Source organism: Eutrema salsugineum, unplaced genomic scaffold (assembly GCF_000478725.1).
Source record: "Eutrema salsugineum unplaced genomic scaffold, Eutsalg1_0 scaffold_10, whole genome shotgun sequence".
Taxonomy (NCBI): domain Eukaryota; kingdom Viridiplantae; phylum Streptophyta; class Magnoliopsida; order Brassicales; family Brassicaceae; genus Eutrema; species Eutrema salsugineum.
The window spans coordinates 9,282,097-9,306,460 of record NW_006256908.1 but is presented as its reverse complement, the minus strand read 5'-3'; the positions used below and the strand labels follow the sequence as shown (position 1 = coordinate 9,306,460).

The following is a 24,364-nucleotide window of genomic DNA, read 5'->3' as shown; positions in this document are numbered from 1 at the left end:
AACCGCGTGAATCTTACTCTCTACATCTCCCTGTACGTTGATGTTTGGGCCTTGGGTTCACTTTCCAAAGTTTCTTTAGCTACCCCACGCAAAAACATTCCCCACATACTTCGATAGATTTTATACAGTTATATGGATCAGTAAATCACCTAGTAAAATCTCAAACGGCAAACAAAACTAATTTTGCAGATTTTAATATTTGCTCAGTGGATTAGTTTGTCACTAAAAGTATATCTTGTGTTTTGATTTTCAGTTTTAGATTTTATGTAAAATAGTTTCGTAAATAATGTCTTCCATTTTCTAATTTTAGGATCACGATACAAATCCTTAGCCATCAATTTGTCTGCGGTTCCATAATTCTTACCAATTTCAATTTTTTTTCCTAATTGCTATCTATGTGCAATCATTTTGCAAGTTTACAAATACTACTAATGTGAATATTCCGAGTTTTAAGTTTAGTTTAGGTAGTTTTGTTTTTCTCTCTTTGTTATTATCCTATTCCTTTCCGCATATTTTGTTTTCGTCGATTTTGTCATTTTGCACCCTTACTATTCTGAACTATGTCACAAACAAATACTATTTTGGTAGCCGTTTTGATAATTCGATTACATGCTGATTATAATTAAGTGAGCTAAATAACAGGAACCACATTCACATTGGAACAAAGAAATTTTCAAGATGAGATTTTCGTTACAATAAGTATCAATTCCATCTACTTGATCCGTATTATTTTCTCATCATTTCTAGGATAAAATACATTCACATTTAGGATAAACAAACTATTGATGACGACATTTTGGAACAAAACCTAAATTTTCTAGTGTTTTTACTTTACATATGCGTAGGTACTCTTTAGACTAATGAGAACACAGATATTGCAAGGTCAACTTACTTTGCATGAAAATAAAATCAATAATCAAGAGTTAGACAAACAAAGAACTATTTACATTGCTTAGCCCTGAAACTCTCATGATCAAGAAGCCTAACCATGAGCTTCTCAAGCCTCTTCCAACTCAACGTTGGCTTAACAACCTCCATAGTCTTCCACTCTAATCCACCGTCTTTTTGACCAAGCAGCTCGTCATCGATCTTATCGAGTATGGCACCATCCTCTTGAAACTCCCTTGCAAATGGCGCACCGCTTTGGACCATGTCACGAAAATCCTCAACCGTTAGATTCAGGGCACGCTCTTGGAAAAGCGGATCCCAGTGGGTGTAATGCAAGTCGTGGTTAACCGTTGTGTTCTGATAATCTCTGTTGTTGCACACAACTGTCTGAAAATAGCCTTCCGATGACAAAAGGAAGTTGGTGTAGTACATCAATAGCGTTCTTGGGAGATTGTCCCATCCCCAGATGCAGAACTCGAGGAAAGGTCTTGTTAGAGCTACGCTTGTTGACCCTATAAGAAGAGATTCATACGCACAAAATAAAGGAGAGGCAACAATTATACGTTTAGGATGAGAATGAACAAGCAATGAGAGTAAGTGTTTTACCCATGAAAAGTTTGAATGATGCAGGCAAAGATCTTCGTTCTTTAGCCCAAAAGACACCAGATTTCTTCAAATGGTAAAAGCCAGGATCGATAATGATTGGTCTTGCTCTTTGGTTTCTGCAAAATTTACAGTTGTTACACAAGAAGCGATGCAAATGATCTGTTTCTGAATACAAAACAGAGAACATTTCAGGTAGGTATACATAATATTAGCTCCCTCACTCTTTCCAACCGATGTTGCTTGTGTGCTCAATGAAGTTCAGGTAGCGAGGCAAGTATGAGAAGATGTGCAAAATATCTGAAACCGAAAAAACACAAGAAACAAAAGTAAAATAAGATCACTGAGCTGTATAACATTAAATGATAGATCAAAACCAGAACCAAAATTTAGACGCATTCTTATGTTTTGAATTAAACTCCACTGCTCAGAGACTAATTAAAGTCAATACACAGAAGCCAATCAACATCATATGTCTTTTGTACAAGTCAATAGTGCAAGAACACAGGAAGTTCAACTTCTGTACTTTAAATATCGATTGTATTCTAACATTACCAAACTTGCTCTGATCGGATTCCGTTGAAGGACACATCGAACAGAGATTTGAGTAGTAAGCATTCAAACAAGACATGAATTTTGAGGTTAAATCGGGTTAAGGGGACAATCAAAAGCATTGAGGATTCTTAATTCCTTTACGATCCAATATTTTATAGGGTACAAGAGAACTCAAACACACCATATATGAGATTGATCAACCAATCAAGTAGACTCCTAACTTCTTCTTCATTTGATTTTGGAATACAGAACATTGATTCTCGTTAAAGAAAGACAAGAACATCCACTTCTGATTTTATTTCACTTTGAATCTCAATTAAACTTATCATTACCAAACCAAAACATATTTTCTGACAGCATCCAAACACGAAGCACAGATTTAGGGGAATGGTTTAAAGTTAAGTAAAGCTTTACCATCTTGAGGCATGAGAGGATAATCAGAGGAACTAAGATTAATAAACCAATCCCAATCCTTAGCTTTCTTCAACAGAATCGCAACCCCATGAAGCGTGCTAGCTAACATCGTTGGACCTTTCTCCGTCACCAAATCAGCCAAACCCATAACCATAACGTTCTTCAACTTCTTCTTCTCCGACCTCACATACTTAGCAAGCTCCATCCTTTCTTCATCCGAAGCTTGAAGATCAAGATGAAGAAGATAGTAATTTCTCGGATGGTGTATTGCCCTGAGCAGCCGCTTCACACGTTTCCCATCTCCTTTTGTCCCAGTTACCAAGTACGCGAGCCTCGGTATCTTCGGATTTCCGGTCAAGCTTCGATTTGGGGATAAACCGGAGGACGAATCGGATGGTTTTCGAGAGGTTAGTGTTAAACCCAGAAGGAACAAGAGGAAAACGCCCAACACTGAAATCGCCGGTCGAGAACAAGAGCGAGGAGATGAAATGTGAGATCTTTTCATGACTCGGTTACAAAAATCGACAGCTTTACGATTCTACGGGACATGAGAATCAGATCTGAGCCGGCCGGTGGAGAGAGAGAGAGGAAAGCCGGGAAGAAGACGAAAGTATGGGTTTTTTTAATTTTGAAAAAAAAAAAATTGGTTACGTGGTGAGCGCCAAAAACGTTATCGTTTAATGAGAAGAAGGAAATGAATATGAACCGTTCGATTATTTTGGGATCTTCATATACCGTAGGATGAGCTTGCTGTAGTGCGTTTATGTGAGTTGTCGAGAGACGAGAGTCAACGTCAGATTTCCCATCACACACACTTTAGTATTGCTTACGGAATTACGAAGCAACCAAAGAAAATAAATAAATTCACAGACGCATTTTTTTTTGTTTTTACGAAATTGAAACAATTTGTTTACAGTCACAAAAAATATTTCAAAAATCATGAAATCGAAAAATAAAATTACAAAAACGAGGACATAAAATAAAAATATCAAACTAAACTGGAAGCATCAGGCAAACCTTGACGCCAATCGTCATCTCTACTGGTCGCCGAAACTCGGCGGTTTCCGCCGCTACGATTCACGTTACCGTTACCGTTAACGTTAACGTTAACGTCAGCGTCAGCTTCGGTCTGTTTAACGGAGACGTCTTCACGGCAAATGGGACAAGTGGGATGATCTTTAAGCCACTTCTCAATACAAGACACGTGGAACGCGTGCTTACACGGGCTTAGTCGCCGGATCTCCTCGCCGCCGGCGAACACCGATAGACACACGGTGCATTCGTTCCCGATCTCCTTGGAAGGCGTCTCTTTCTGGAATTTTACGCCGGAATCTAGCGCGGCGGCGGAGGCAGCGTCTCTCTCGGACGTGATATCCACGGCGACATGAGGTGGATCGTCGGAGGAAGAGCTGGTGCTGCGGCGGGAGGAAGAGGAGTTACGGCGGCCGGAAGAACAGGGGACGGCGAAGAAGAGAGCGTAAGCTAAGGCGGGAACGGCGACGATTGCGATGACGGCGAAGATTAATTTGAGAGGAGAGTAGTCGATGCTCCGGGGAGACGCCGGGAACGGTGGAGGAGGTCCGATGATGATGAAGGTGGAATTGGAAGTGATGGTTGTGCCGGGGAAGACGGTGGTGGGAACTGTAGCGGAGGAAGTCGGGACGACGGCGCCGGCGCCGGAGCCGAAGGCAGTGGTATTATTGAACATACTAACTATTATTGTGTGATACTTATGAAATTGGTGGGGAAGAGAGGTAGATAATAATGGAAAGTGCTTCTTACTAACTAAGTTTGGTTTTGTTTTTCCAAATTGTTTTTTTTTTCTCGACGAATGAATAGTCGACAATAAATATTTGTTAAATAAAGTGAAAAAAAAAAACTAAACCCGCCACGAGTAGTAGCAATAGGTCTTCCAAATGTTATTTGTAACGGCAGTTTACTACTAGATAATACACTAGATTTTCGGCAGGTTTTATAATTTGACAATCTCTAATGCAACAATCACTTTCTTAACTATTTAACAACAAAAAGCATTTAGTTATTACAGAACTCTTTTTCTGTTAAAAAAAAAAACTACATGTTTTTCATTAGTTCACATTGTTTTATTTGATTTTGATAGCATGTCTAGAGACTAGAGTAGACTTTTCTGCTAATAGTTTTTATTTATTTTTATATTATTTATACAAAGGAAAGAAGAAGGAGCCAAGGAGGATCTTCTTTGGTGTTTTGTTATGATGGTTACATGGGAGTAGTGGTTGGAAATTTGGTGCTTGTCGGTGCCACCAAAATTGTTTATTCTTTATTTTCCACCTAGTAATAATTTACTTATCTATATCTCTTGGTCTTCAGGTTTTAGGTCGTAAGCTAATGGGCCAGTTAATTGAGCTTTGAGGTGTATTGTAGACTAAGCCCGACAGAATATGAATGGAATATTGCATCTCAGGTTGCTTTCGTTATTACTTTCAACAAATGTGAAGTGAAATAATGGACACAAAATAGAGTAAGGAGCTGAAGAAAGTTTGGTTCATCTTTTTATATTATTTATTTTTCCCATCAATTATCATTATAGGAAAATCAGTCATTTTTTTTTTAATATGTATATTTATTTGATTCAAATTCAATGGTTTCGGATGCAAGGTTCTATAAAGGGATCCGATCAATGTGTTTAAAATCATCATATATAACAAATATTCAACTAGCCATAAAATTCTCCAATCATATCGAGAAGTTGTCATGAGTGACTGGTCAAAACCTAGCTACATATATGCATAAGTAGAATTTATGAAGAACTGTGAGAAGTTATAAATGATTTCGAGTTCTATATAAATCGATCTCAGAAAGAAGTTGAATAGATTTCAGTAAAATGTATAAAGAACTTGATCATTTTGAATATACATACGTGCGTAAGTTATTAGGAAAGATGTGACAACAAAGATGTGATATGTTTTATAATTGAAGAGAGTCAAGGTCTTTGTCAAAATTGATCATAAGTACAGATTTTATAGTTTCGAAATTATGAACATAATAAATCAATAGATGATTTTTTTTTTCTTGCTACTTTTCAGAATTGGTCTATGTTAGGTATCAAAATCAATATAAGAATAGATAACACGATTTTTTTATGTGGAATTATTTTCAATGTAACACGTACAGCTAAGGGATACTCCAAAAATATACTAGTAGAGACCTTAATCACATAAACAGCCACATGCATTACATGAAAGTGCAGAACTTTGAAAAAAAAAAAAGATCAACAATATGTAATTCTCACAAAAAGGAACGTGTACTGCTCTGCTCAGAGCCTCGGGCTCTGATCATCAAACTTCCTACAAATGGGATGCAGAAGAGGTCAAGAGGGTACGTACAATTCAGTTGATATTTGCCATTCAACGAAAGAGATTATACGTTGTTGAAGAAAATAAATAGATGTTGTTGGATTAACGAAATAGGAAAAACATCATCTTCTTATAAGATTGACAGGATGGATGTAAACCAAAAAAAAAAAAGTGTTGACAGGATGTATTATAAAAAAAATAACATATTTTGCTTAAAGGATATAATACGGCTAAGAAACATTAGTTCTTAAAAAAAATTAGATCTCAATTAGATTAGAAAAAAATAGATTTAGACCCTGTTCGTTTCTGTATCTGGATGTTACATCTAGCTGCAAATGTCTAAATGTTGTTTGTTTTTTTTAAAAAAAATTTGTGTTCAGATACAACATCTGGATGCAAATTGATTAGCATCTCAAAAATCTGGATATTATAGATGCTGAGAAATAGAGAGTTCAGATGCAGCGTTTGCATCTGGTTCATGTAAAAAACGAAAAATCTTGATTTTCCACCAAAACGTTAATTTTTGGTTTTTCGCCAAAAATAAAAACTCTCTGTTTCTCGCCAAAGACGAAAAATCTCGGTTTCTCATCAAAAACACAAAATCTCGATTTCTCGTCAAAAACGAAAATTCTCGGTTTCTTGCCAAAAACGCAAAATCTCGATTTTTCGCCAAAAACAAAAAATCTTGATTTTCCGCAAAAAACAAAAAATGTCCGTTTCTCGCCAAAAACGCAAAATCTCGATTTCTCGCAAAAAAAAAAAATCTCGGTTTCTCGACGAAAACGCAAAAATCTCGATTTTTCGCCAAAAACGAAAAAATCTACGTTTTTCACCAAAAAACTAGGTTTTTCGCTAATAAACAAAATCTCGATTTTTCGCTAAAAGCGAAAACTCTCGGTTTCTCGCCATAAACGCAAAATCACTGTTTCTCGTCAAAAACGTAAAATCTCGATTTCTCGCCAAAAACGAAAACTCTTGGTTTTTCGCCAAAAACGCAAAATCTCGATTTTTCGCCAAAAACGAAAAATCTCGGTTTTCCGCCAAAAACGAAAAATTTATGTTACTCGCCGAAAACGCAAAAATTCATTTTTTGCCAAAAAAGGAAAACTCTTGATTTCTCGAAAAAACGAAAAATCTCGATTTCTCGCAAAAACGTAAAAATTTAGATTTTCCGCCAAAACAAAAAATTTTTGCTTTCCCGCGAAAACGCAAATCTCAATTTCCCGCTGAAAACACAAAATCTCGATTTCCCATCAAAAATGAAAAATCTAGGTTTCTCGCCAAAAATACTAAATCTCGATTTCTCGCCAAAAACAAAAATTCTCGGTTTCTCACTAAAAACGCAAAATCTTGATTTTCCGCCAAAAAAAAAACTCTCGCTTTTCCGTCGAAAACGCAAAATCTCGATTTCTTGCCAAAAACGCAAAATCTCGATTTCTCGCTAAAAAAATAAATAATCTCGGTTTCGCCAAAACGCAAAATCTCGATTTCTCGCCAAAAACGTAAAATCTCGATTTTCCATTAAAAACGAAAACTCTTGGTGCCGAAAACGTAAAATCTTGATTTCCTGCCAAAAACACAATATCTTTATTTTCCGTCAAAAACTCAAAATTCGAGTAAAAAATTTGTCCGTCAAGTAAAAATTCATGTTTTTCCACAAAAAATGCAAAAAAAAAATTTAATGTATATTTAAAACTTAATTTGGTAAAAATATTATTTATTAAATAATAATAATTCTTTTTAGTCATTTTATATATTTTGCATCCAACTATTTTTCTAAATTCACAAACGAATAATTTAGTATCTAGACGTAGCATCTTGATGTAAAACCTAGTTTCAAAAACAAACAATATATAGATATTGTATCTATATGCTGATCTAAATGCAAAATCTAGATAACAAAACGAACAAGGCCTTAATCTTAACATGGAAACTGTTCAGTGAGCAATTTACTAGAAGTTTACAATACATGAAAGTCATTTTATAGATGATGGATGTTTATTTACGACTTTGTAGTAAACAAAAAAAAGGATGTTTATTTACGACGACGCGAATCCTTGTTTTTTTTTTCTGTTAACGAAAAGAGAATCTAGTTGACGGTGTGTATATAATGTATACATTCACACAGACACATCTACAAAACGTCGAAGACAATAAACAGTAATAGTCACCGTTAAGTAACGGCGGAAACTTTCCACGGTAGCATCCAGGGCAGGCGTTTACTTCCGTCCGTTTCTCTCTCTCTCTCTGGAAAAAGAAGAAGAAGAAAACTAAGATTTGTTGTGTTGGCGAAGCCACAGAGAGTAATGATCGATTTTGTTAGCTAATGAGTAATGATGATGACGATACCATCACCATCGTGCTCCCCTTAGCTTCTTCTTCTTCTTCTTCTGGGTTTATTTGTGCTTATTCTACAAGGTAAACCATAAACCCCCCCCCCCCCAAAGGAAAAAAAAATCCTTTTTTTATCTTTCCTCCGTGTGTCCTTATCTACAAAGGCTTAATCCGATTGAGTATCTTCTCCAAGTTTCGATTTTTGTGGGTTATTTTAAGGATCTAGAAGAAAAAATTGGGGAATTTATGTGGCGATTCGTGAGTATCTAGGAAGGGTAGATAAAGTTCTTGTTATTACAAACTCACGATTAGGGTTTCTTCATTGCGGAGGATTACAGGATTGGATTTTGAAATTGGGAATTCAAGGGGTTTAAAGTCGGGTCCTTTTTCAGGAGTTTGAGGAAGATGAGAATTGCAAGTGTTATTATGGTTATTGGAGATGAAATTTGTCTCTGGTGTGAGCTGAAATGGTAGATACTTGGTTTAACGTCTTGACGATGGAGAATCATCATCCTTCAACTCTCTTGTCAATGGATTCAAGTGCTTCTTCTCATGAGGAGCTTGATTTGGAGATGAATAACAGGCAATCTCTTCTCTCTGGCCCTCCTGACATCAATCTACCTCTCTCTGCTGAGAGAAGTCCTCCTCCGCAGCCATGGAACCTGGATTCTTGCGACATTTTGGATGTTGGGTTAGGTTCACAAGCATACGAGACTGAGAATTACATGAGTGTTGTCCCCAAGGTTGGACGTAAATGCGCAAAACGTGTTGATAGTATCTGGGGTGCTTGGTTTTTCTTCAGCTTCTACTTCAAGCCTGCTTTGAACGATAAATCAAAGGCGAAAATAGTCCGGGACAGCAACGGGATTTCTGGTTTCGACAAGTCAGATTTGAAGCTCGACGTGTTTCTAGTTCAGCACGATATGGAGAACATGTACATGTGGGTGTTTAAAGAAAGACCTGAGAACGCTCTCGGGAAGATGCAGCTGAGGAGTTACATGAACGGACATTCTAGGCAAGGAGATCGTTTGTTTCCGTTTAGTGTTGAAAAAGGATTTGTAAGGTCTCACAGGATGCAGAGGAAGCATTACAGAGGTTTGTCGAATCCGCAGTGTGTTCACGGGATTGAGCTTGTTCCTTTGCCGAACCTGACCTGTCTTGACGAGGAAGAGAGGAAAAGATGGATGGATCTCACGGGTCGGGATTTGAACTTCACGATTCCACCTGAAGCTAGTGACTTTGGTTCTTGGAGAAACCTTCCCAATACTGACTTTGAGCTCGAGAGGCATCCACCTCCGTTGAAGAATAATAACTCTGCAAGCCACTCTAAGAAACTACTCAATGGATCGGGGCTCAATCTCTCGACTCAACCATTAAACCATTCAAATGGTGAAGCCACCGATCTATCTCCCTCGAGCCACAAGAGGAGGAAAGACTTGTTCTCAAATGGGATCCATGAGGAGCAATGTAGCTTAACCGTGAACCCTCCACCTCCTGCTATCGAAGTTCATCAGAACGAGCTACAAAACTGGTCAAATGAGTTTAGCGGGGCCATGAAAAACGTGTATGGACCAGTTACTGCTGCGAAAACGATCTATGAGGACGAAGAAGGCTACTTGATCATAATCAGCCTTCCTTTTGTGGATTTGAACAGCGTTAAAGTCTCGTGGAGGAACACTCTCACACACGGGATCATTAAAGTTTCTTGCGTTAGCACATCGCGGATACCTTTCATGAAGAGACATGACAGAACATTCAAGCTAACTGATCCAGCCTCTGAGCATTGTCCACCAGGAGAATTTGTCAGAGAAATCCCTTTATCTACCCGAATCCCTGAAGATGCAAACATCGAAGCGTATTACGATGGACCCGGATCGGTTCTTGAGATTCTTGTACCGAAACTAAGAGCTGGACCTGAAGAGCATGAGGTGCAGGTGTGTTTCCGTCCACATCTCGGAGGAAACGATCTTATGTTGACATAAAAGGAGAGACATTTGTTACAGTTTTTCTCGTATTTAGAAGCTTATAGGAGTCAATCATATCTCATTGATATTGGCCAACTCATATATAGGCGTTTTCTTTCACTGTTTTAAATGGTATTTTTCATCACAGTGCATTCTTGTGTATGTTGCGTTGGAATCAACCCTAGCAGATTCTCAGTTTGGAGTTTGTACAAAGAAAGAAAAATTGTTGTGATCTCAAATAGCACGTTATATGTATCCGTTCTGAGTGCTGATTATGACGTTCAATCAAATATGTAACCAACCATTTTTTACTATAATAAAGATATTCTCGTTCATGCAATAGAAATGAATCATATCTCACAGAATTAGATACAATCGAAAGCTACTGATTAAGATCAAGCAAGAGCTGTCGAAGTGCATCAGCAGAGAGAGGTATGTTCAAACACTCTTGTCCATCGGAGTTTCTCTTGGTCTTAACCAGTTCGTGGTCTTTAAATTCAGTGAGATGAGAGTTTAAAGTCACTTGACTGCTCACAAAAAAGCGTTCCCGAGAGGCTGAATACAGATCATCAGTGGGCATGCCGTCCTCATCTGGGTGAGAAAGTTGATACTCAGCAAGAATCTTAAAGACGTTTTGAGCGTTTGGTGTTAAACTCTGTAAAACGATGGCCGCTGTTTTGGCGGTTTGGGCTGTGCTTCCCTGTGCAAGAACCAATGGGAAGAATACACATTCGACCTTGTATGGTGCAAATGTTGGGACATGGTGCCATAGCCAGTTAAACTGTTTGTGCACCATTTTCTTGTCCCACACTACCAATGGATAAAAGAAACATCGTATCGTGTCAGAGAAGCAGTACACAGAATATCTTAAAAGAAGCAATAGAACTCACCCATTATATAACAATTAAAAGGAAAGGGACAGAGAGAGAGATGGAGAAAACTACTTACATAATGGAGCATTCACATGGTCAATAGAGGCAATAATGCGTATGTGTGAACAAGAAGCAAGCTGGGCGAGAGTTTGCTGTGATTCAGGATCCCTTAGAGCTGGGCCGTCAATGTTATGAACAACAACGCATATGAAGCAGTCTTTGTCTTCGGACTGTGAGCCATGCAGAAAGGAAAGAATTTCATCAATGGAGCGTGAAGGGAATGTTTCTTGACCTTTAGACAAGCTTCCAGAACTCTTTCTTCTACATTTCAACAGCTCAGACAGAAGATCAGCTAACGCTAAAAGAACCTGAATTCACAACAAAGAAAAGAAGATTTCGTTATTCTTCTAACTATTTTTTTCCCAACCTGAAGACAATAGAGGTGTGCCAGAGAAAGAATAGCTGCATCCAAACTGACAAAAGAGTACCTGTTTTAGATTTACTGAAGGGAGGTAGCCATTGATGACCACAACGGAATACTCAGTCAAAGAAGCAGAAGCAAAATCTTCAATTAAAAGCTTTTTAGATCCAAAGCCGTACATTAGAAGGCCAAATCCACACCTGGAAGCAGCAAAACGAAATGATAAGACACAAAAGCATGATGATTCTGATGGAACATAAGTGCCTAACTTCTAGAGGAGAAGGTCCAAGAGTATGAGCAATCAATGTCTTTAAGAGTTATGGAAGCACCAGAAATAGAGATAAGCTTTGTTTATATTTTTCTGAGCAATCTCTAACCTCTAAGAGGAATGTTTTCTACAAAACAGAAGCATATGCTTTGTCAAATACAAGATCCTTCTCACCTGAGCTCAAAGACCCACTTTGGGTACATAGTCTTGTAATCGTTCAGAAGCTCAGAAATCTCTTTCTCGTGCTTGGTTTCAATATTTAATGCTGTTTCTCTAAGCTCCTGAAACATCGAAAAAGTTTGTACATCAACTTGTCAAGGAAAGCATTTGTGAAAAAAATATATTTTGGGAGAACATATCCAAAATCACCTGCTCATCAACAATATTAATATCAGAGAGCTTGTGCGCTGACCGCTTGCTTGAGCCACCCAATTCTTTTGCCAGAAAGTAGTTTCTTGAGAAACCACATTCATCTTCTTCTATGTTTTCAACGTCCTCCATTCTCGTGAGGCAAAGTAAAGAGCAATGCAACCTTAACTGAATTCCTCACTAGTCTCCTGAGACAGCAGCCATAAGAAGGAATCACTGAATTTTCTAAGCAGTAAGTCAGAAACTTACAACAAGACAATGACTAAATAATTTATCAACAACTTAGTTTATCCGTCAAGCTTGAATTCTGAATTCATAAACTGATATACCAATCAGAAAAACCGAAAACGATGATTTCTAATTATGTTTACTTCTATTAATCCAAACACTGATAATCAAAAACAAGCAATTCAATGAACCACAGCCGAAACTAGTTAAGTAATCGCATCATTTGAGCAGAAATACAATGTCCCTCAATGAAAGCATACAGAACGGTCAACAGTATCTCTAATTTCACTAAATGGAGAAACAACATCAATGGAACAAGTATCAAACTGATTAGAATGAGATCAGACCCAATCACCAAAATCTACAGAACGAGAATTACCTTCACAGAATCGGGACACTAGAAGAACAAACAAGTAAGAGCAGAAAAGTCAGCGAATCGTGGATTCGATTGTGCCACTCGGGCTTCAGTGCAAAGGGTTTCGACGCATAGGATTATGTCGGCGAGGCTCTGACGAGACGAGAAGTCGAGAACCAAAGATGAAACAAAAAAAAAAAAATGCCCTACGATTATGCCTCTCAATTTTCCCGCGCGTTTTTCCTCATCTTCCCGGTTAATTTTTCTCCTCAATTAAATACCAAGGAAATCTACGGTTCATAGCTACCAATATCCGTATGACACGGATAACAACAAATCCAACGGTCCGTATGTTATGCCCACAGACGCTGGCCAATAAGTTTAACATACGCGGATCGATATTAACAACCGTCGATTAAAAATAAAATCCAACGGATCGTATCCTCCCAAAAGTATAAAAAAACAGAAAACACAAAGATTTGTGCTCTTATATATATGACTTCCCATCATCTTCTTCAGATCTACAAATCGCAGTCTCGTTTACACGTGTGGAAATCAATTTCATTTTTTTCTGATTCTAAAATTTTTCAGAGAGAAAAATGTCTGGGCGAGGAAAGGGAGGAAAGGGATTGGGAAAGGGAGGAGCAAAGAGGCACAGGAAGGTTCTCAGGGACAATATTCAGGGAATCACGAAGCCGGCGATTCGTCGTTTAGCGAGAAGAGGTGGTGTGAAGCGTATTAGCGGATTGATCTACGAGGAGACTCGCGGTGTTCTCAAGATCTTTCTCGAGAACGTGATTCGCGACGCCGTCACTTACACTGAGCATGCTCGCCGGAAGACTGTAACGGCGATGGATGTTGTCTATGCGTTGAAGCGACAAGGACGAACGCTCTACGGATTCGGCGGCTGAGAGGATGGAATCGGATTTTTGTAAAGCACGTCTGTTTTCTTTTAGGTTTTTGTTGATTCGGGAGTTTATGATCTCTGTCAGATGTTGTTAGGGTTTCGTTTGAATGTTTGAATGATTTTAGTTGAATGAAAAACGCTTATTTGATTCGTCATTGTACTTGTTTATGCTCCCTTTGATATTGATTATCTATTTTGGCTTTTTACAAAAAAAAAACTCAGGCATTGTTAGCCTTAATCGTGTTACCTTCATAATCAAACTGGTTAACATAACATCTCTTCATTGATTCATTCTCATATGTTCACTGTTAGATAGCTTTGACATTTCACATTACGGAATAAGTATGAGCATCTGAGGCTTCGTAATAAGAGTAGTTCCTTTCGAAATCCAAAACTGTTTTCTGTGCGTTTCCAACATCATTGTCTCTGTTCTTCTGCATGCTATTTGGGCTTTATATTATGGTTATGGTCAAAGGCCTATTATGATATTGAAGGCCCAATTGTGCAGGGTTTCGTCCTTTCTAATCATTCCCTTGATAAACATTTTTACCTACAAGTGGCATCATGAGTTATCTTTTTAATTTTTTTTTTCTGACAAGAGACCTGAGTTTTTTTTTCCCACAAATAGATTATAATAATTTAAACTTAAAAAAGTCAGAATACAAAGTGTTTGTCAACCAAAATGGTGGATAAGTACTATTTGGGGGAAAAAAAATTATTGGGAGGACCCTTCTTAGCTAAAAGAGTAGCTGCTTCATTTGACGATCATTTAGTATAATGTAAAACAAATTTTGTTTAAATTTTTCCAGGATAAAATATCCTTTGTCAAGTTAAAAATTGAGAGAAGCAAATCAACCAGAATTTTGCAGTCTCCTTGATATGATCATATCCTATTATCCAGACGTTTTGTAAAACGACATGAGTTACCTGTTTTTTTTCTTTGATCAAAGACATGAGTTACCATGTATTCTTCATACTATGAAAATCAACTCTCTTTACATCACAACACAAGTGTGACAATATTATTTCTTTGCATACGTAGGCTCTCTGTTTTATTGACGTTTACAACAACGTAGAGTGACGGATTGTGTTGTTAGTTTTGTTGTCTTTCTGTGTTTCCGAGTCAAGAAAATATTTGCTTAAAAAGAGTCACCTTTATAGTGAATTAGTGATTACTCTTTGTTTTTATGTCCTCAACTTCCTTTTTCGTTAATACGATCTGATACAAGGAGCAAAGGAGTTGAAATGTTGTAGTCACTTAGAAGGATTATTGGTAACGTCCACTATAATTGTTTTATAGCTAGATTCTTGAATTCTTAGCTCTTTTTTTTTTTAATAGTACAAATACTCTTTTGTTAGCTTTAAGATCACGTTGCCTGTTGCCATTCACCTAACTCCTTAACTCTACTTACCTCCCCTAGAAATGAGAATTGATGTTGTTTCTTTCCTCTAAATATATTTTTATTACAAAATTATAGAATAATTACAAGGACAATTTTTTTAATGGTAAATATATCCATTCCACAAGAATCCACGTTAAAATTGAAACCACAACGACAATTATACTTGCATCACACTAAATATTCTATAAATTTGCATCTAATAGCCTTATAGATTTTTGGAATCAAATTCCAGATTTCCTGATATAAAAGCATTCTAATTAACATTATAATCAACCAGTACTCACAAAAAATGAGAATTGATTATGTTCGATTTACAAACGACGCACGGCTCTGTTTAGTGTTTAGTTTCTATATCCTACATACCTTTTTGTGCCATACTAATTTTTGTTATTTTGCGTGTGTGGTATAGGGATTCAACACGTAGCCATCGAGTGCTTAAAATATACATTCGTAGTGACTTGAGCAAATTCTCCACATTCTAATTGGAGCATGCAGACTCCAATAAGCTTTCACCTTATTGGTTTGATGACTAAATTGGCAGGGTATCTACAAGTCTACTGAATAAACCATTTGTTAATGATCCCTTTACACATTATCTACACTACAAGTCTATGGTATGATACGTTAAAATATACATTAATGAGACATACGACAAAAAACCATACATTTTTCTATTAAGATTATGGTTTTGAAATCGAGAAAGCAGGGCCCAGTCGATTGATATCATAGTATATGCTCTCTATCCACTTATACTATTTTATTTCTTTGACAATCATCATACTACTTTCGTAGTTGTATTATATATATAGATCCGTAGTTAGTGTGCACTATGTTCCACTATAACACATGTGTGCGCTTTGGTTGAATGATAATCAAAGTATGTTCCTTTGTCGCATGTGATACTCTTCTTTTGCGTTGAGATCATTTTCGTGGCCCAGCAAGATTGTGGGTGGCTAACTATGTAGTTGCAATTAGTGAGAGACACATTTTTTATTGTGACTCTAGCAAATCGCTTCTATCAATCTTAGAATTTTAGAAAGCAAAGCTTCAAGAATATTTCACGAAATTAAATTTTAATAACTCATTTGAAAGAAGGAAAAAGAAAGAGTATTCCGAGAAAGCTTGGCACTGTGATTTACGAGTTTGTTCACAAAACCAATCAATTTAGGCTGAAATTCTATGTCAAAAAATTGATTATGGTGTGGACAGGTTGTACAGAGCTTACCAGATCATTGATGAGAAGAAGAAAAAGTTTGAATTTATTTTTTAAAGACGAATGTAACGAATTTATTCTAGGAAACAACCTAAACCGATTTGTAACGAACCGGTTTAACCCCTTTAAAAATCAACTATAGCTCGATCTTAAAGAGAAAGTAGAAATCCTTAACTCCTCCAGAGAGTTTTTCTAAGAAGACTCCGACTCGATCGTGTATTCGTTTGTGTAAATTTATGAAAACAAAAAGAAGTCTCCACTAGAGTTTCACATATCTAAAACTCAAGGTTATATTTCTTGAATTGTGGACCACACCCCTTCAAAATTTTTTTTTTTTGGTCAACTATATAGACATTTAAATTAAATATCCAGAATGCAAGCCTATGTCGGAAAAAAAGAGGCTAGGAAAAAAATTTTGAGTGGAATATTAGAAGAAACTAAATTGACTGAAATTGACTCTCTCTTTGGATTACTCCAAAATCAACACTCTATGTTAAATTTGCATTCTTCTAAGGACCCCACCAAATAAGTAGAAAATAAATCTGAATTCCACTAAGAATTGTTTTTTTTTTTTTTTTGACAAAACGAAGAGTGTCAAAATAATATAAACCTAGTTCGAATAGAAAATCATCGAAAATATCAGAAAAAAAAACACGTCATGAGTCCAAAGGAAAATTGCATAATGGAAATCAGTTCCAAACAAAACTTAAAAAATGATTCGATGGCCTCAAAGGCACTTCATTGTTCAAATGTACGATTAAAACTCAAATTCTGATCCCAAACGAAATCACCAAGCTATGACCGAATGCCTAAACGAGTTTGATATCCTGACAAATTAACGTACGGAAGACGGCAGTACGCAAGTTTCATTTTGGTACTTGACATGTCCGTTTACTATGTGTTGTTGTAGAGAATGTCCAACAAGCAACAACCAGTGGCCGGCGACGAATATATAGTTGATTTTTGAGATATATATGATCATATGACGTTTGCTCCTACAGTTAATATATCTGAAGAATTTTTTTTTTTTGAAATAATATATCTGAAGAAGTTACAACCTCATATTTTTTGTTAGAAGGTTAATTTGTATATCCGATAATGTTGTTACAAAGCACATGTGCCATACAGTGCCTTTTCCGATACTCCTATTACATACTAAACAAAACAAGGCTAAGCAGTGTGAAGAGAAATAGCAGAAGTGGAATTATTCCATAGAAGCAATTGTGGAGAGAACTGTGAATGTTGAGTTATACGAAACCAAGAAGTGAGAAAAGTGTCACCCTTTTATGCTGTCTGAGGAGAAGGAGAGGAGGCTGCATCTTGATCCAACCCGGAAAGATTTTCTCTTATGATTTGATCAAGACCTCGTTATATTTGAGGTGTTTGGTTATTTTGATAAATCTTGGGGATTGATTTCTTCTACAGAAATATCAGCTATGCTGTGTTTGCTTAGCTGAAATGAGCTAGTGACTATTTTTTATAATTAATATAATGACAGCGAGCGGGTAATCTTTTTTAAAGTAATGTTTATTTTAAGTATGTCAGTGAGCACGATCGATAATAAGGACAAACAACATCACAAGAAAACAAGAATATTGTTGACCTCCAAAAAAGAAGGAATGTTTTTGCATGATTTAAATACAAAAAGAAAAGAAAAATCGTATAGAATGAGATGCGGATCTTCTTCAAAAATCTATTGTTGCAAATCTTAGTGGCTTTTCATCAACCTTTCTCCTGTTTCCGTCTATAAAAGAAGTATTCCATCTTTCCTAACTTGTCATAACTTCTCCAATCATCTCCAAACACCCCCAAAAGAAAGAAAAAAAACAAAATATCTACTTTACATGCAAAAAAGAAAAAAAGAATTCGCCTTAGGTTCACTTTTTTGAAAGAATTGTGAGTTTAGTTATAAGAAAATGATGGTAAATCAAACGAACATCAAAGCGGCGTCGGATGGAGTATGGGAAGGAGACAATCCTCTGAATTGTGCCTTTCCTCTCTTAATAGTGCAAGTCGCAATCGTCCTCTTTAGCAGCCGCTTCCTTGCCTTCCTCCTCAAGCCCCTACGTCAACCTCAAGTCGTCGCCGAGATCCTCGTAAGCTCTTTACACACACTATACATGCATATTCCTCAATATACATATTGCTTACATTAACGTCGAGTTTATCATAATATTCTCACAGGGAGGGATACTGCTTGGACCTTCAGCATTGGGGAGAAACAAATATTTCACTGAACTAGTGTTTCCGAAATGGAGCACTCCGATACTTGAGTCAGTAGCAAGTATAGGTCTCCTTTTCTTCCTCTTTCTTGTTGGTCTAGAACTAGACCTAGCAGTTCTAAGCCGCACAGGAAAGAAAGCTTTTGCTATATCTTTCGCAGGAATATGTCTCCCTTTTGCTTTAGGCGCAGCTATCTCTCTCTTCCTCCGTAGAGCCGTGGAAGAAGATCATGACTCGGCAGGGTATTGGCAATTCCTTCTCTTCATTGGAGTTGCTCTTTCCATCACAGCTTTTCCAGTCCTTGCTCGTATCTTAGCCGAGCTCAAGCTCTTGACCACAAGCGTTGGCCAAACGGCCTTAGCAGCTGCAGCCTTCAACGACATAGCCGCCTGGATCCTCCTTGCCTTAGCCGTGGCTCTCCCCGGTCGACACGACCACCAGAAACACGCCTCTCCGTTGATATCCTTATGGGTCCTTCTCTCGGGTCTTGCCTTTGTAGTCTTCATGATTTTTGTGGTTAGACCCGCCATGAAATGGATTGTCCGGTATGATGGTGGCGCAATGCACGAGGCTTGTATATGCCTAACACTAGCAGGAGTCATGGTGTCCGGTTTCATCACTGACCTAATCGGACTACACTCTATATTCGGGGCCTTTGTCTTTGGCCTGATCATCCCCAAAAGTGGGTGTTTTAGCCAGAGGCTCGTCGAGCGTATAGAGGACTTTGTGGCAGGGCTGCTGCTTCCGCTCTACTTTGCATCTAGTGGACTAAAGACGGATGTGAACAAGATCAGAGGCGCTGAGTCGTGGGGGATCTTGGCCTTAGTCATATCCACGGCTTGCGCAGGCAAGATCATAGGCACCTTCGTCATGGCCATGATGTGCGCTATACCGGCTCGTGAATCCCTCACTTTAGGGCTATTGATGAACACTAAAGGGCTCGTTGAGCTAGTTGTCCTCAACATCGGTCGAGAGAAGAAGGTACGTGCTAGTTTACTTTTTACGCAACACCACAATATTATTTTCTATATTTATTTGCGCTTTTAATGGATTTAAGATGAAGCTAAATTAGTAAGCTCTCTATAATAATTCTTATAATTTTAGATTATCACCAAAATTCTAAAATTCTAAAAGTACAAATAACCTTTAGTTTTAGAAAGTGGTTATATAAAAAAAAAATTAATATGTAAGTGTTGATTTACTGGCCAAGAATATAAAAATGTTTAGTACGAAATATATGTTTTGGACTTGATGTCTAAATGTTTGTGATGTATCAGGTGCTAAACGAGGAGATGTTCGCAATTCTAGTGGTGATGGCTATCGTCACAACCTTCATGACGACCCCATCAGTCATGGCTATATACAAACCATTGAACAATCGCGGTTCGGACTCTACATCTGATGGTAAGGAGAAGTTACGCATCTTAGCCTGCTTACGTGATCCCCGAGACGTCCCTTGTATAATCAAACTCGTCGAGTCTTTTGCTACGTCCAATGAATCAGTCAAAGTATATGTGATGTACTTGATGGAACTCACTGACCGATCATCCTCCATCTCTATGGTCCAAAGAACTAGAAGAAACGGTGTGCCGTTCATAGACAGGCTGTGTAAAGGGAGGTCACTTGACGAGATAGAAGCTGCGTTCAATATATACGGACAGGCCAGGGACCAGAAGCAACAGAGGATAAGGATACGACATTTGAAAAGTGTGTCGGCGTTGGGAACAATGCACGAGGATATATGCAATGTTGCGGAACATAAGAAGGCATGGATGATCATATTACCGTATATGGTAAATGGATGGGGTGTGGTTAATCAGAGGGTGATGGAGAATGTTAAATGCTCTGTGGTTTCGGTTCTAAACCGTAGAGAGGCTGGAGAAAGCAGTGCTAGTATAGGCCAAGGGACAAAAAGAGTAGGACTAGTGTTCGTTGGTGGACCTAACGATAGAAAAGCACTTGAGATTGGAAGAAGAATGGCCCAACACTCCAAGATCATAGTAACACTCTTGCGGTTCTTGGATAAGACCATAACTTCTTCGTATTGTGAAAAGGTGACAAATCATTTACCATTTGAAGTGATGTACAAATTGTTTACATTTTTGATGATATAACTAATAAAGGGTTGTGATGATGCAGGAGATTGATGAAGTAGCAGTGGAAGAATTCAAGAAACAATGTGAAGGTGTAGTGGTAGAGTATGAAGAGATAGTAGGTGAGGGAAATTTAGCAGAGATTATAAAGGCAATGGGAAGGAGGAAGGAGTATGAGCTTTTGATAATTGGAAATCGACAAGTAACAAGTAGTTATGAGATGGGAAGAGTAGAGGTTTCAACACTACTCATTCAAGGAGGCAGTGAGAAGGATACAGCTAAAACTATTACGGGAAATGATGTTTGAGACTAGGGAAGAGGATCCAGATACTTATGTCCATACAATGCTACCTCTAAATAATTTATCAGTGGAGTAGAATTTGTTGTAGCCGGTTATAACACTTTTCTCTTCTGTTTTCTTTCTCTTATATTTAAACAGTAGTATATGGTTACAAGCGACGTAATATCTCAGATAATACTATTTTATCACATTATATTATATGAGTTTTGAGTGCTGGTTATAAAATCCAAATCAGATATGTTAATTACCATTTGAACTCTACTAATGTCTCCTGCAAGCAATAAAAATGAATCTTATCACAGAGATTTACAATTGAGGCAATTGAGTTAATTTGTTAATTCATAAGTCTCTCCAAACTTCTCTTTATCTAAAAACAATCTGTCTCCAAATTTTCGTGTTTATGTGAGTTTATTGCTCATTGATAATTACAAATTTACAAATATATCTAAAAAGTTTCATAAGATCCTTTTCCTTCAACTTTTTTTCGTAAACAAATGATTAGTTTTTGAATAACACTAGTTTGATTTTACTATTTCTATAAATTCTTGACTGAATAACGAGATCTTTTAGATTATTTTGAATCATTTTTATTAAATTCCAGGTTGAATAACATCAGTATTTCTTTATTACACAAAATAACATCAGATTTAAAGAAGACATTAAATAACATCTGAACTTTTCGGTGAAGCTGCCGCGAACTTCGCACGTGCCAAAAAACAAACACGGTACGAAAGAAAACGCGAGTTACCACGTTTATTAGCGAGCGAGCGAGCGAAAAAACGCATCAGTCTCATCAGAATCTGGACCTGGATCAGATCTGTTCGGGTCGGGTCAAAATCAGATCGGAATTAGTCGGTGATCGGAGGTCCCGGCAATCATGGCGGCGGCGAGACGATTACGAACACTCCAATCTCAGCCGGAGAACAAGGTATGCGTCGATTGCTCCCAGAAGAATCCTCAATGGGCATCGGTTTCCTACGGAATCTTCATGTGCTTGGAGTGCTCCGGCAAGCACAGGGGCTTAGGCGTTCACATCTCCTTCGTCCGATCCGTCACCATGGATTCGTGGTCCGAGATCCAGATCAAGAAGATGGAAGCCGGCGGCAACGAGCGGCTCAACAAATTCCTCGCGCAGTACGGGATCTCTAAGGAGACTGATATCGTCGCCAAGTATAATTCCAACGCCGCCTCCGTGTATCGCGATCGGATCCAGGCTTTAGCCGAGGGACGACAATGGAGGGACCCGCCGGTTGTCAAGGAATCGAACGGAGGCGGAGGGATGAGTAAGAAGCCTCCGTTGTCGCAGGGCAACGGAAACAATGGCGGATGGGATAATTGGGACAATGATGATTCCTTCAGATCTCCAACCGATATGAGGCGGAATCAATCGGCGACTGATTTTAGGGCATCGGGAGCTCGCGGTGCTCCGGCGAAGTCGAGATCGTCGGAGGATATCTACTCGAGGTCTCAGCTTGAGGCTTCGGCTGCGAACAAGGAGAGTTTCTTCGCGAAGAGGATGGCTGAGAATGAGTCTAAGCCTGAGGGTCTTCCTCCTTCGCAAGGAGGCAAGTATGTTGGATTCGGATCAAGCCCTGGTCCAGCTCCGAGAAGCAATCAACAGGGCGGTGATGTTTTCTCTGTCATGTCTGAGGTAAAATTCGATACTTTTGAGATTGATTTGATTAGATTGAAATGTTGAGTTGAGTGGATTCTCTCTTTTATCTATGTGATTGTGTTCATTTTACTCATCACATATGCAAATAGGGGTTCGGAAGATTGTCTCTCGTTGCTGCATCTGCTGCGAATGTTGTTCAGTCAGGAACCATGGAGTTCACTTCCAAGGTACTTTCTTTAATATCGTTTATGTTCTATCCTGTGCTTGATTGGCTTAGGTTGTAATCAGTAACTTCTTGAAACTCACAGTTGATTTAAAAGTGAAGACATTTCTTCGTAACAGAGTTCCATGTTAGTTTATACTGGGAGGGATCGTGAATAAATGTTTGGTATCTGATTGACAAAAGATATGAGGAGAGTCTTGTATTTTGGCTTAATACTAGAACACACTAAGTAGACTTAGCTCTCCTTTTCATTTCAAAGATTAAAAGATTAAGCATTCAATGTCTAAAAGGTTCGTTTTCGACATTGTTATAGAACACAAAAATTAGAGTCTTGCTTAGCTGCGTAGTCTTCTAGTTAGATCAACTAAACTCTGGATAGAGCATAATCTTCTTTACATTTCCTTTGCCAAATACTTAGCGAGAACCCTGGAGAGTAAGTCAAATTGAGATAAGAATCCTTTGCTCGTTGCAGGTCAAAGAAGGTGGCTTAGATCACACGGTGAGTGAGACTGTTAATGTTGTTGCGAGTAAGACAACAGAGATAGGACAGAGGACTTGGGGGATCATGAAAGGAGTAATGGCAATTGCTTCCCAGAAGGTTGAAGAGTTCACTAAAGAAGAAACATCATCATGGAATCAACAGAATAAGAACGAGGGCAACGGTTACTACCAGAACAAAACAGCAAATCCGTCTCTTGGAGGATCACATTCATCATCATCATCAAGCGGTCACCAGAACAATTATCGTAACTCGAATTCTTGGGATGACTGGGGAGAAGAGAACAACAATACCAAAAAGGAAGCAGCACAAAAGGTGTCGACTTCTAATGATGATGATGGCGGTTGGGCTGGGTGGGATGATGATAATGATACTAAAGATGATGATGGTTACGATGGCTATTATCAGAGTGCAGGCGATAAGAAATCTGTAGGTCACAATGGGAAATCAGACACTGCTTGGACTGGTGGAGGTTTTCTCTAGCGGTAAGCAGGAATCATTATAAACTTAATCGCAACATTTTGATATCGATACAATCGTAATAACACTCTTCTCTAAATCCACAGGTGTTTCAGGATTATGTTGAAGGAAGTTGTACAATTAAGGAAAAAGCAAAGCCTGTGTTGTGTTTGCTCTGTCACAAAGAGAGATAGAGCAGAGAGTGGTCATCTTAACCATTTGTAGCCATTACAGGTCTGTTTTTTTTTTTTTTTTTCACATTATCGATTGCTTGGCGTTCAAATCATCGATCGTCATTATTTGTTCTTCTACAATATATAGTTTCTTTATATCGTCATTATATTTGTACAAGGTTTTTAGGGGACTGTTTGCTAATCTATTTGGGTTAGTCTTCAGCTCTGTTTTTGAGATGCAAACTTTTATTTACTTGAAATTTGTAATGACCACAAACAATTTTTCCATTTTATTTTCTTCTTTCTCAATCATAGATCTTTTTTGTCAGGTTGCATTCCAATTTGGTTCCCAAATAATAGTCGTCTATTAATTTTTATTTTTTGAAAGAAATTCACACTGGATATTTTTCTTCTTTTCGTCAAAGGTAGAATACGTTTTATGTCCTCTAAATGGTGGTGTTTTTTTGGAAGAATCTAAATGGTGGCGTTGAGCATTGTTGAACAGTTTTAAAAGAAAATTATGTGTTCACACTCAGAATATTCGTTAGCCGAAGATATGTCTGTTTAAAATATTATGAAACGTAAGGAAGACTAATGGTATCATATTTTGTTCGTTAATATATGTTTCACAATTTTAAGTATCATTTTG

The 24,364-nt window shown here is 37.9% G+C and overlaps 7 protein-coding genes across 8 annotated transcripts; 4 read left to right on the top strand and 3 right to left on the bottom strand.

The window, feature by feature from the left end:
• Window positions 1-744: 744 nt before the first annotated feature.
• Window positions 745-3,078, bottom strand: LOC18026972 (beta-glucuronosyltransferase GlcAT14C). Its single transcript, XM_006410885.2, has 4 exons — window positions 2,461-3,078; window positions 1,716-1,791; window positions 1,495-1,610; window positions 745-1,400 (listed from the first exon to the last, which is right to left on the bottom strand). Exons 1-4 carry the CDS (start codon window positions 2,963-2,965, stop codon window positions 940-942), a joined length of 1,158 nt encoding a protein of 385 aa, XP_006410948.1. The 5' UTR covers window positions 2,966-3,078; the 3' UTR covers window positions 745-939.
• A 257-nt stretch (window positions 3,079-3,335) lies between these two features.
• Window positions 3,336-4,681, bottom strand: LOC18026971 (RING-H2 finger protein ATL33). Its single transcript, XM_006410884.2, has one exon. The coding sequence runs from the start codon at window positions 4,166-4,168 to the stop codon at window positions 3,449-3,451; it is 720 nt and encodes a 239-aa protein (XP_006410947.1). The 5' UTR covers window positions 4,169-4,681; the 3' UTR covers window positions 3,336-3,448.
• A 3,345-nt stretch (window positions 4,682-8,026) lies between these two features.
• LOC18026970 lies at window positions 8,027-10,426 on the top strand. The gene has a single exon (XM_006410883.2). It carries the CDS (start codon window positions 8,597-8,599, stop codon window positions 10,109-10,111), a length of 1,515 nt encoding a protein of 504 aa, XP_006410946.2. The 5' UTR covers window positions 8,027-8,596; the 3' UTR covers window positions 10,112-10,426.
• Window positions 10,427-12,840, bottom strand: LOC18026969 (origin of replication complex subunit 2). 2 transcript variants are annotated; one of them, XM_024161015.1, is made up of 6 exons: window positions 12,631-12,840; window positions 12,024-12,211; window positions 11,829-11,935; window positions 11,454-11,586; window positions 11,042-11,333; window positions 10,427-10,903 (listed from the first exon to the last, which is right to left on the bottom strand). In XM_024161015.1, the coding sequence occupies exons 2-6, from the start codon at window positions 12,153-12,155 to the stop codon at window positions 10,476-10,478; spliced, it is 1,092 nt and encodes a 363-aa protein (XP_024016783.1). In that variant the 5' UTR covers window positions 12,156-12,211; window positions 12,631-12,840; the 3' UTR covers window positions 10,427-10,475. The 2 variants fall into 2 exon arrangements, with proteins under 2 accessions (XP_024016783.1, XP_006410945.1); XM_006410882.2 differs by having other exon boundaries at window positions 12,024-12,208; window positions 12,631-12,658.
• A 289-nt stretch (window positions 12,841-13,129) lies between these two features.
• On the top strand, window positions 13,130-13,668 carry LOC18026968 (histone H4). The gene has a single exon (XM_006410881.2). It carries the CDS (start codon window positions 13,206-13,208, stop codon window positions 13,515-13,517), a length of 312 nt encoding a protein of 103 aa, XP_006410944.1. The 5' UTR covers window positions 13,130-13,205; the 3' UTR covers window positions 13,518-13,668.
• Window positions 13,669-18,045: 4,377 nt separating this feature from the next.
• LOC18026967 (cation/H(+) antiporter 20) lies at window positions 18,046-20,804 on the top strand. Its single transcript, XM_024148238.1, has 4 exons — window positions 18,046-18,225; window positions 18,314-19,333; window positions 19,630-20,435; window positions 20,476-20,804. The coding sequence occupies exons 1-4, from the start codon at window positions 18,046-18,048 to the stop codon at window positions 20,750-20,752; spliced, it is 2,283 nt and encodes a 760-aa protein (XP_024004006.1). The 3' UTR covers window positions 20,753-20,804.
• Window positions 20,805-21,507: 703 nt separating this feature from the next.
• Window positions 21,508-24,025, top strand: LOC18026966 (ADP-ribosylation factor GTPase-activating protein AGD7). The gene is made up of 4 exons (XM_006410879.2): window positions 21,508-22,397; window positions 22,511-22,588; window positions 23,057-23,568; window positions 23,650-24,025. The coding sequence occupies exons 1-3, from the start codon at window positions 21,624-21,626 to the stop codon at window positions 23,564-23,566; spliced, it is 1,362 nt and encodes a 453-aa protein (XP_006410942.1). The 5' UTR covers window positions 21,508-21,623; the 3' UTR covers window positions 23,567-23,568; window positions 23,650-24,025.
• Window positions 24,026-24,364: the final 339 nt, after the last annotated feature.